The sequence below is a fragment of the Monodelphis domestica genome, chromosome 2 (genome assembly GCF_027887165.1).
Source record: "Monodelphis domestica isolate mMonDom1 chromosome 2, mMonDom1.pri, whole genome shotgun sequence".
NCBI classification, from domain to species: domain Eukaryota; kingdom Metazoa; phylum Chordata; class Mammalia; order Didelphimorphia; family Didelphidae; genus Monodelphis; species Monodelphis domestica.
The window spans coordinates 46,441,374-46,453,755 of record NC_077228.1 but is presented as its reverse complement, the minus strand read 5'-3'; the positions used below and the strand labels follow the sequence as shown (position 1 = coordinate 46,453,755).

The 12,382-nt window shown below is 35.3% G+C and overlaps 1 protein-coding gene across 2 annotated transcripts in view; it reads left to right on the top strand.

Moving 5' to 3' along the window:
• Window positions 1–12,382, top strand: part of SPATA1 (spermatogenesis associated 1) — an 82,184-nt gene that overhangs the window by 60,248 nt on the left and 9,554 nt on the right. For both annotated transcript variants that reach the window (XM_007480608.3, XM_007480605.3), the window contains one exon: window positions 4,661–4,839. In XM_007480608.3, coding sequence (XP_007480670.1) covers window positions 4,661–4,839 — 179 coding nt within the window. The remainder of the gene's footprint in view (window positions 1–4,660; window positions 4,840–12,382) is intronic.

The window sequence follows — 12,382 nt, the reverse complement described above, 5'->3', positions numbered from 1 at the left end:
GCCTGATCAGACACTGAGAGAGGGCCATTGACTGATTTCACTTTATTGGTTATGATGCTGGCTTAACCAATGAATCAATATAATCAATAAACTGATATTTTTATGCAAAATCAATTTCTCAAGATAATTTTGATTGTAACAATATCATATATGGATATTGTAGATATCATTAGGAAGTTATGTTTATTGTGAATGACTTGCAAAAATCTAATGCCCTCAAAATATAATTTTGCCTAAGAATTCAGGGTACTGCTTTAGGAGTCAGTGAATGGCCTTATAATCTCTAACAGATGAAGCAGTGGGCAAAGTCATATTTGAAGTGACCTTAGGCAAGAAAGTCTTTAATCTTATACCCCAGGACTCTGTGCTTAGTCTCTGTCATTTGACATTTTTATCAATGATTTAGACCTAGGGATGCATAGATAGCATTAATGTCAAAGATGGAGATAATACCTACCAGTGAGATCACAAACACATTGTAAGACAGCATCCAAACAAAGGTTGACAGGCCAGATTATTGGGCAGAATCTCAGATTCCAAAGTGTAATGAGGATAAATGTAAAATTTCACATTTGGGTTCAAAAATTAACTTCACAAGTAGAAAACAGAGGCAATATGATCAGATAGTTGTGTTGTTGTGGGTTTTTTTTTTAAGAGAGATTTGGGGGTTTTAGTGAGCTGTAAACTCAATATGATCAACAGTGTGATATTGAACCACCAAAAGTAATCCCATTGTTGACTAAATTGAGAGGATCTCACTTTCAAAAATAGGGAGATGACACTGTGCTCTGACATGGTCAGACCATACCTGAACTTTGTTGAGTTCTGGACACAATACAGAAAGGATGTTGGTTAGTTGGAGAATAATTCAGAGGACAATTAGAATGGCCTCAAATTCATCCTTCGGAAGGATTAAATGAAAGAACTGGGAGAAGACTAAGAACAGGGAGGACAGCTGTTTTCAAGTATTTGAGGAGGTGTCAGGTCTATAGAAGAGGAATTAAACTTGCCCTGCATGACCCCTTGGGGTGGATAGAGGAGCAATGGGCAGTATTTCAAAGAGCTCAATTAAGGTTAGAGTGCTTAACACTTAGAACAGTCCCAAAGTGAAATGACCTGCTTGGGAAGGAGGTTCCCCCACCCCATCTGCCCACCATTACTGGAGTCTCCACAGAAATGTTAGGTGGCCTTTTATCAAGTATTTCTTAGTGGGGACCCTTTCAGGTCTGGATTGGACTAATCAGTTGCTGAGATCCTTTCCAAATCTGAAATTCCTTGAAAATTCCTCTGGAAAATAGCAGTAGTTTATATGTGTGTGAGGCAAATGGAGGTTGTCACATAGCTATAAGTATTTGAGGTCAAATTTGAACTTGGATCTTCCTGACTCTAAGCCCACTTTCCTCTCCACGTTGTCATCAACTGCAGATTACTGGACATGAGCCTAGATTAGAATCTAGACACCAGTAGAATGTAAGCTCCCTGAAAGCAGGGACTATAAATGTTGTCTTTATAGCATCACTGTCTATCACACTATCCTTGCATATAGTATCCACTGAAAAACATTTATTGAATTGTATTCATAGCCATTCATAGCTTTGCTTTACCACTTTTGTCAATTTTACAACATTTGGCAAGTCATTTTACTTGGGGTATTATTTGCCTCACCTATAAAACAAGGAGTATAATAGATAATATCTAAGGTCCCTTTAGGGTCTATAATTCTATAAATCTATTTCATTATACTACATTAAGAGGAAAAGAATATTCAATAAATATCAGTGTTAAACTAAGGTTTCTGCTCAGGTTAGGAAGGTGAAATGTATTTGGGGGGGGATTTATATTTTCCTATAGGAATTTAATGGTTTTATTTAAGTCACTAAAGGTCTAGTAGAAAGAACATAGAACTCCTTTTTGACTTTTTTATTATGAACTTAATCATCTACAAACAAATATTCAAATACACAAACAAGAAGGGTGAGAGAATTATACATGAAGCTATAAACATCTGCTCTCTACAGTTTATTTTTAAAAGTGTATATTAAATTTAACAAGGTAGTAAATTATGGCCTTGTTTGTTTCATCCCTTCTATTTTTTTCCCTCTTAGTTTTTTTTCTTATACCTTCCCTCTACTTCACACTCTTACCCCAACAGAGTTCACCCATCCTTGAAGCAAATACGACATAGTCAGACAAAACATATCACATTTCCCATGTCTGAAAATATAGGACTCATTTTGTACTTCTAGTACATTATTCTAGTTCTTGCTGCTAAAAGGGAGACATACTTTACCCTAAGTTTTCTGAAGCCATGACTGGCCACTGCATTGATCAGAAAGCTAAAGTCTTTCAAGTTTTCTTTTCTTGTACATTATTGTGGTCTTGTACATTATTGTGTAAATTGTTCTCTTGGTGATAACTTAAATTTGCATCAGTTCATGTAAGTCTTCTCAAATTTCTGTGGATTTTGCACATTCATCATTTCTTATAGCACAATAATATTGCCTCATTTTCACTTATCATTATTGTTCAGGCAGTCACCCAACTGAGAAGCTTCTATTTTGTTTCTAATGCTTTACTATCAGAAAAAGTACTGCTTTAAATGTGTTTGTATGTATGAACTCTGCCTCTGTCTTTGACCTCTTTAGAGAATAAACTTTTGGTGAGTAATGTTGTATTAAAGTGTATGAAGCAATCAGTGAGTCTTTGAAGAGAATTTCCCAACACACAGTTTACCCACAGTGCATTACTATGCCTGTTACCTCCAAAGCCCCTCCAAAATTTGACATTTTCATCTTTTGTAATTTTTGTCAATCTGATGAGTGTGAGGAGAAACCTGAGAGTTTTCATTGTCTTTATTCATAATTTGGAGCTGTTTTTCCTATTTGGATGTGTGGATAGTTTGCATTTCTTCTTTTGTAAACTGACCACTTATTGTTTGGCAAATGGCTTTTTTTGTGAATCTTATCAATGACATACACATATGGTATCAGAACTTTATCAAAGATACCTACTGTTTGGTTTTTTTTTTTTTTTTGCAAATAACTGCCCTTCTTCTAATTCTAGTTGCATTACATTCCTACAGGTTTTTCAATGTTATATAATCAAAGTTGTCTATTTTATTTTTTTGTTTGCTACCATCTCATATTTAATTAAAAATGCTTCATTTAACCATAGTTTTGAAACTTACCTTCCTTCTTTCGCCCCAGTATTTTTTATAATATGACCTTTTATATTTCTGTCAAGTATCCATTTGGAACTTATTGTGGTAGATGGTATAAGATGTTAGTCTAAACCTATTTTCTGGTAGATTGCTTCATGTAATTCAATTTACAGAACATTTGAAATCTGGTGCTAAATTCCCCGCCAACTATGTGACTTTAAGCAAGTTATGTTTTATAGCATTTTTCCTTTCTATAAAATGTGGATAATACAGCTCCCTCTAACTACCTTCTAAGGTTTTTTTAAAAAGATGAAATTATGTTTTTTAAAGATTTGGGGGGAAGGTAAGGTCTGGAACTGTGATTTCTTTTATATAGAGAACTCTAGGTATGGAAATTCCCTCCACTGGGGCAGACTGGCAACATTTCTGTACCTTCTAGTCTTTAAAAGTTGCCTGGGTCCCTGAGATAAAGTGACTTGTTTATGATCACAGGGGAAGCAGTTGAGCCCATGCCTTGCTGACTCCAAGGTCTCTATTCACTATACTACCCTACTTCTCAGAAGTTTAAAAAGTTTTTGTCAAGGGCTTACTTTTAGTAGATCATAGCAAGAGAAAATTGTTCCTGTGTATCTAAAAGCTGATCATCCATAAATAATTTAGCACCAAGCTCCCAGGAGCCCAGATCATATATGTAAGAATCAGCAACAGTATTGGCTTCTTATTATATATCAGAAAAGCAACCATCCAAATGGTAATTTTTTAACAATGCTAATTTTTTTAATTTTAAAAAATTTTTAGTATAATACCACATAAATTATTATTGCTGGGATCCAAGTTATTAAATCTAAGTAAGAATAAATATAAGACAAACAAGAGAAAAGGAGAATGTAACTGCATCTTGAAAACATAAATATTCATTTCAACAGTATTTATGCCATGATAAAACTAAACCCCTAAACACTTATAGTGATTTTGGCTTTAGATTGTCCCTTTTGATAAATTGCGGCACTGAATCAGTTAACTTCACAAAAATAGGCCCTATCAAGGCAGAGGAAAAAAAGATCCAGATCATTCATTGATTAAAATAATTCAGATAAGACAGGTATAGCCAGTCTGCCTTGATCATTTCTAATGGAAAACCCTTGGGAATAGGATAGCTCATCTTTTACTTCATGGACTGAGATAAATAATGACCTCAAACTAGCTCATGAAAAATAATCAAGGGAAAAGAATTGCTAACATAATTACCATTTTAAATATTTGTTATTCGTAATTTCCAGAAAGGACTGTATAACATGGGTGATTGAGTAGAGGATTCATGCAGAAACCTTGGGTTTTGGTCCTAACTTCGCTACTGTTTGACTATAGCAAGACCTCAGTTTCCTCCTCTGTGACATGAAGGGAATCAATTATTCTAATTGATAAATTCTGTTATTGAACTGTTACTAAAAGCACATGACTCTAGGATGAGTCAAATAATAATTTTACTTTTATCCATAGTCCAGGAAGCTTGGAAGAAAAAATATTTTGAAACCAAGAAAATCACAGCTTCTTTGGAGGAAGTTTTAACCAAACTTCAAGAAGATTTAGAACTTTATTATAAAAAATTGCTCATGCAGCTAGAAGCTAGGGAGATCAAGATGCGGCCCAAAAATCTGGCAAATATGGAAGATTCAAAGGTACATTATGCCCCTTTGGTTATTTTTCTATTCCAGATGTTTTTTTTAAGCGTATGTAATTTGGAAATGCTAATATTCCTCTTTGGGTATATATTTATAATCTAGTAACACCACGTATAAAGTGATTTTTTTAATGTCCTTTTACAATAGCTCAATTCATTCTTCTATTCAATGGAATATTTGGCTCTTAGTAGATCAGAGGTTATATAGCCTGATGCCTTTGTCCCCTCTCATAGTAATTACTGACAACATCAAGAGCAAACATTCTTAGCAAAACTGTACTCATGGATGTGCTTCTTTTACACATATTCTTAGCATTAAATGAGTTGTTTAATCAGTGTTTGTTGAACTGAAATGAATTCCTTCCTTGTAAGTCATGGATAGATCTTAGTTTATGCCCTTTTTCAGTGATTTCTTATTTTACTCCCCCCAAGGTCAGAAGAATGTATTAAGCACCTATTGTGTGCCACATACGAGGGAAACTTTGCAAAGGTTAAACTGCCTACAATGTGAGTTATTCATTTATTCTCCTAAATATAACATCGCCTCATGAGAAAGAGACTCGTTCTTCTTGACCCAACAGGACTGAACCTGGAACAGCGAATTAACAGGAACAAAGAGCAAAGTATTGTCTTGATGTCAGTAAAATCTTCCTAATACTTCCAGCTATCCCAAAGTGGAATGGACAGTTGGAGAAGATAGTAGGAATGAACTGGGAATCTTTTTACTTGTGTCAGTATAGTTTGTCTTGGCAGATTACAACCAACAGTTAATATAAAATTTGGCCTCAGAGTTGCTACTAACTCCATTATATTTTAATGCTATCTGAGCAGTAGAATTAGGGCTAAGGTCAACCAGGTGGGATCCTTTAAAAAGAAATTCTTCTATGTTCTTTGTGATCTGATCATTTAGCCTTTCCCATTGTGCTTATTATTATACCATTGCCAGATTTGCCATTCAGAACCATTATTAAGGTTTCAGAGATTCATAAGTCACAGAATTTCTGACTTGGGACGGACTTAAGTTGCTGGCCATTCCAGCCTCTTTCTGAGCAAAGATATCTTCTGCCAGATATCTAAAAACTTATCATTGAGCCTTCACTCAAAGATCAAGAGAAGGGAACCCACTGTCTTCTCAAACTTCCCTTCCACTCTGGGATAGCTCCTGACATCAAATTTTGGATTTCCTCTTCATACCTGTTATTTATTGCTTTTACATTTTCCGTTTTGGGTCAAGGAAAACAAGTCTCTCTCTCTCTCATGAGGCATTGTTATGTTCAGTGGAATAAATGACTAGAAATTAATAACTCACATTGTCGACCAGTTTAACATTTGCAAAGTATCCCCCCCCCCCCAATCTGGCACACAATAGGCACTTCCTACATTCTTCTGGATGACTGATAACAACCCAGTGGAATAAAGTAAGAAATCACTTATGAGGGACACAAGCTAGGATCTATCTTTGACTTACAAAGAAAGAAAGAATTCATTTCAATTCAGCAAACCTTGATTATGTACCCACTATATGCAGAGAACTGGGCTGAACCCTGGAGGAAGGATATACAACTGGTGCTTATCCTCATGGAGTTTATAATTTAGTGTGAGGCGAAGATACAGCTAACTTTAATATAAGTATTAATAACATAATATGTGGTACTTTTATTAGAGATATAAAATAAACAGTGGGTGCTAGGTGGTGCAATGGTGGATAGAGTGCTGGTCCTGGAGTCAAGAAAGTCATCTTCTTGAATTCAGATCTAGCCTCAGACACTTCCCAGGTGTGTGACCCTGAGGTTCAGTTTCCTCATCTATAAAATGAACTGGAAAAGGAAATGGCAAACCATTCCAGTATCTTTGCTTGGAAAACTCTTAATGTAGTCACAAAGAGTTTGGAAAGTATTAAAAATCTTAAAAAAGTTGAAACCTAGGGAGAGAAAGATTTTTATGTAACAGGAAGGATCAGGAATGGTCATGGCAAAGGTTGCCTGTGAGTTTGGTTTTAAAAGATGTATGAATTCAACAGGCCAAAAGAAGGAACAGATCCAGTCATTTGGGGCACAGGGAATGGTGTGGCCAAAGGCTGAAGGGTAGGAAAGTCCAAGGAATGACTGGAAGACAGAAAGCAGCCTGGTTTGGTTGCAGTGTATAATACTATAAAGAACAGTGTCGTGAGGTAAGATGGAAAGATTGGGAAATGTCCAACTATGCAGGACCTTGAATACCAGTGAAAGGAGTTTGGATTTTACATGATAGACATCAGAGAACCAGTAAAGATTTTTTAGTACAAAAGTATCATAATCAGAACTATACTTAAGAATGCACATATGCATAGATACCTGATACAGGATAAATGACAAACTAGAGAAGGAAAGGGTAAAAATAGAAGCTTTATCAAAATATTCCAAGTATTTGGTAATGAGGGCCTGTACTGGAGAATTGGCAGTGAGAAGAGCAAAGAGGAAAATAGTTATAAAAGATAATTTGGTGATATAGTCTATTAGACGTAACAATTGAAGAAGTGAGGGAGAGGGAAGAGTCAAAGATAGCCAATATTAAAAACGTTGGTGTTATCAGGTGATACCAAAATGTTTTGAAGAATGATGGAGGGGAATTCATGTTAGTCAATAATCATCCATTGAGAACCCACTCTGTGTAAGAACTATGCTAAGTACTGGAAATATTAAGAAAGGCAAAAGATGTCCCCTACTCTCAAAGTGCTCACAGTTCAATGAAGGAGATACCATGAAAGTTCACAACTATGTACAGACAAGGTAGATACAGGATAAATTAGAGATAAGTAACAGAAGGAAGAGACTAGTATGAAGGGGGATTAGGAAAGCTTTCCTGTAGAAAGTGGGATTTTAGTTAGGACTTAAAAAATGCTAAGGGGTGGAAGATGAGAAGTGAAATAATTATAGCCATTATGAATTCCAGGCCAGTGCAAATGCCTGGAGTTCATATTGGATGGCTTCAGTCTTCTCAGGGATGAAACTGAGATAATCAAATTGATTCTAAAATAGAACTGCTTTCATAAAAAGTTACTGATCTCATTCTGTATGGTTTTTATAATGGTTTTTATGTGTTTCTTAACACTCTTTTGCCCCTCTTTTCTGTTATTCTGTCATTACTGTGGCAGAGGAAAGAGGAAACACAGGACAAGGGACCATTTTTGGTTTTTGTTTAATAGACTGCCATCTCCTAGTGCCCGGTATATTGGTGATAATGAGGTACATCTCTGTCATAGCCATCAAGAATCCAGGGTCCTTTCAGTGCCACAACACAACATAATAATATACTTTGTTGGGAAGTATTTATAAATATTGTTTTCTACTATATATTACATTTTATTTTCCTTTCAAAGATATCTCATTTTAGGGAACATCGTGTTGGACTGATATGGTATAGGTCAATGGAAATTAGTCCACATGTTAAATTTAGTTTTATTGAAATAGAATCGGGGGCTGCTAGGTGGCATGGTAGATAGAGGGCCAGGTTTGGAGTCTGAAGAGCCTAGGTTCAGATCTAGCCTCAGACACTTCTTAGCTGTGTGATCCTGAGCAAGTAACTTAATTCTGTTTGCCTAGCCCTTGCCCTTCTGTTTTAGAATTGTTAGTAAGCCAGAAAGGATAAAAAAAAAAAGAAAATAGAATCTCAGACTTGCAGGACACTTAATTCAGTCCACATTGGGTTTTCTTTAGAAACTTCCCATTTGTGGACGTGAACATTCATATATTGTTGCTCCATGATAAAATGGAATTTGGATATCATATTAGAGCTAGATTATATCCCATCAGATCTGCCTCTGACTTGGAGTGTTGACTCTGGTGGTCAGTTCTAGTAACGATTACAGATTATTCTCTTTTAAGACAATAGTTCCAGGTCTCAAAGATGACTCCTTCTCTTTGATTATGAACTCATGTTCTTACACAGGTTCCACTCTGATGCATGACTTCATCACCTCATTCCTATATTATTGTAATAGCCTTCTAATTAGTCTCCCTACTTCAGGGAAAGAAGTTGGGCAGCTTCCTTGGAGAGCTATCAAAGTGATCTAAAATATCCAGTCTGACTTCCACTTCCAGTAGCCAAGATGGCAGAGTGAGGAATGTTCTGGACTCACCCAAACCTCCCTCCAAACAACCAAACACAAAAAGGCTTCAAAACATGTTTAGGAGAGGCAGAACCAACAAAAGACAGTTTCAAACAGGAGTTTCCCAAAAGAAAATGCAGCGAGTCTGCAGAAAGGACCCATTTTGCTGGGGTAAGAGAGAGAACAGTGGCAGAGGAGCAAACCAGTACATGCCAAGGAGCTTGAGGAGTAGCATGGGACAAGTACATGCTGAAGAACTTAAGAAATGGCCTGGTTACAAGCATATCCAGGGGAGTGTCTGGCAGAAAGAGCAAGCTGGTCCTCAGGATGCTCAGTGGAGTGGCATCTGAGGAGCGGAATCAAGCTTAATCTGAAATACTTGACATTTGGGGGAACCTAGGGACAGTACTCCTTCTACCCCAGAAATGGAGCTGAGCTTCAACATACAGGCAAGATCATAAAAAAAAGACTCCCCAGCTCGGTAAAAGACAAACAGCCTGATCCTGAACACTACTTCAGAAACAGGGAAGGCTAAAAATGCAAACTCAGAAGAGGGTAGCAGTGCCAAAATGGAAATGTATGAAACTTTAAAGGCAAATGTGAAAGGTTATCAGGTCCAAAATGAACTTTTGGAAGAGCTCCAAGAGATTCACAAAACAAATAGGAGAGGTAGAAGAAAAAATTTCAAAAGGAAATGAGAGACCTAAAAAAAGAAAATATAAAACCTCATGCAAGAAAATGGCTCCCTAACGACCAATATTGGACAAATTAAAGCAAATGACTCCATAAAACATAAACAGAAAACAATAAAACAAATTTAATAAGAATGAAAAAATAGAAGAAAATCTGAAATATCTCACTGGCACAACAACTCACCTGGAAAATAGATCCAGCAGAGAAAACCCAAGAACCAAAAGACTGCCTGAAAGCTATGATCAAAAAAAGAGCCTGGACATCATATTGCAAGAAATAATCAGTGAATATAGTCCTGATGTTCTTGAACAAAAGGGGAAAATAGAAATCTATGACCACTAGACTCCTTCATGCTGATGGTACCATTCCTTCTCCCAAACTCCAAATGTGCTAACCAATTTTTCTTAAAGAGACTTCTTGGTACATTTAAAATTCTTTATGGTGCAAAAGAAAAACCTTTAATAAAGGCCTAAACCTCAGGGGAAATTTTGAAATTGAATTTACTGATCATTTCCTGAAAGAGATCCCAAATTTAAAAATCCTAGAATTATTATAGCCAAATTCCCAAACTCCTGGGGCAAGGAGAAAATACTATAAGTAGACAGAAAAGAACAATTCAAATATTGTGGCACCACAGTCAGTATTACATAGGCCCAAGGACTGAAAAACATGGAATATAATATTCTTCAAGGCAAAAGATCTAGAACTACAAACCAGGAATCACCTACCCAGTGAAACTGAGCATAATATTATAGAGGAAGAAATACACATTAATGAAGTAGAGTATTTCCAGGTATTCCTGATGAAATGATTAGAGATGAAAAGAAAACTTAATGATCAAATTCAACACTCAAGAGAAGCATAAAAAGAAAAGAAAAAATTCAAAGAAGTTAAACTGATCACACTCTTACATGGGAAAGTGTTAACTAGGATATTCAAGATATCTATGATATAAGATACTTAAAGTACTTAAGATACTTAAAGTAATCAAGGGAAACAATGGTATTAACTGATTGCATTATTATATAAAGTGATAACTAAGATACTTAAGATATTCATAATACTTTAAGTACCTAAAGTACTTAGGATACTTAAGGTATGGAAGATATTTAAGAACACTATTAAAGTAGTGAATAGGAGCATATATAGATAGCAGGGATTAAACAAAATAAAATTATGGGATAAAAAGAGAAAAGGAGAGAAATTTGGGGATAAACTATTTCACAAGAGGAAGTACAAAAGAATCAATACAATGAAGGGAAAGATAGGGGGAAATGGTGGGCAGTTCTTGAACCTTATTCTCATCAGAATTTGCACAAAGTGGGAATAACTTCCACCTTTGGTTAGCTATAGAAGCCCATCTTACCCTCTAGAGAAGTAAAAAAGGGGTGGAGGAATAAGAAAAAGGGGAATCAACAAAAGGTTGGGGGAATGAACTCAGGCAAAAGCAAAAATATTTTTGAATAGGGAAACGCTGAAAGGAAAGGAAGAGAAGGATAAATGGGGGGGGGAATAAGATTCATAATCATTAATTATGAATTTGAATGAGATGAACTCAATCACAAAAGAAAGAGTATAGTAGAGTAGATTAAATGCTAGGAACCCACTATATCCTATCTATAAGAAACACATTTAAAGCAGGGAGATACACAGAATAAAGGTAAAGGATCTCAGCAGAATCTATTTTACTTCAGCTAAAAAAGCAAGGGTAGAAATTATGATTTCAGACAAAGCAAAAGTAAACATTGATCTAATTAAAAGAGATAAACAAGGAAAGTACATCTTGATAAAAGGTACTATAAACAATGAAGTAATATCAATATTAAACATATATGCAGCAAGTGGCATAGCATCCAGATTCCAAAAGAAATTACATTAATTATAAGGGAAAATAGACAATAAAACCATTTTAATAGGGCACATTTACCTTGCCCTTTCAGAATTAGATAAATCAAATTAAAAAAAAAACAAACAAATGAGAGAAATGAAAGAGGTAAGTAGAATTTTAGAAAAGTAGAGTTGATAGACCTCTGGAGAAAACTGGATGGGAACAAAAAGGAATATAACTTTTTATCAGCAGCATATGGCACCTTCACAAAAATTGATCAGATAGTAGGACATAAAAGCCTCACAACCAAATGCAGAAAAATTAAATGAATCCTTTCCAGACCATAATGCTATAAAAATTACATACATTGGAGGTCTGCAGGGGGAAAAAAAAGACTAAAAAGTGTTTGGAAACTAAATAACTTTATCCTAAAGAATAAGTGGGTCAAAGAACAACTTACGGAAACAAAAAACAATTTCATTGAAGAGAATGATAACAAAGAAACAACATACTGAAGTTTTTTGGGTGTAGCCAAAGCAGTACTTAAGGGAAATTTTATTTCTCTAAATGCTTACATCAAAAGAGACAGACAGACAGACAGACAGACAGAGTAGATCAATGAATTAGAGATATAAACTTTTAAAAAACAGAAAAAATTAAAATTCCCAATTAAATACCAAATTTAAAATCCTGAAAATCAAAAAGAAGTCAATAAAATTGAAAGTAAGGAAATTATGGAACTAATAAGACAAGGAACTGGTTTTATGTGAAAAAAAAAACAGAAAAACTATTGGTTTATTTGATTAAAAAATAGAAAGAAAAGCAAATTTCCAATATCAATAACAGACCCAACAGAAACCATATGATTTCTTGTCATAAAATAGCAGTTCTGACCACCAGGTTCTCTACCCAGTAAACTCCAGTGTCTCCCCT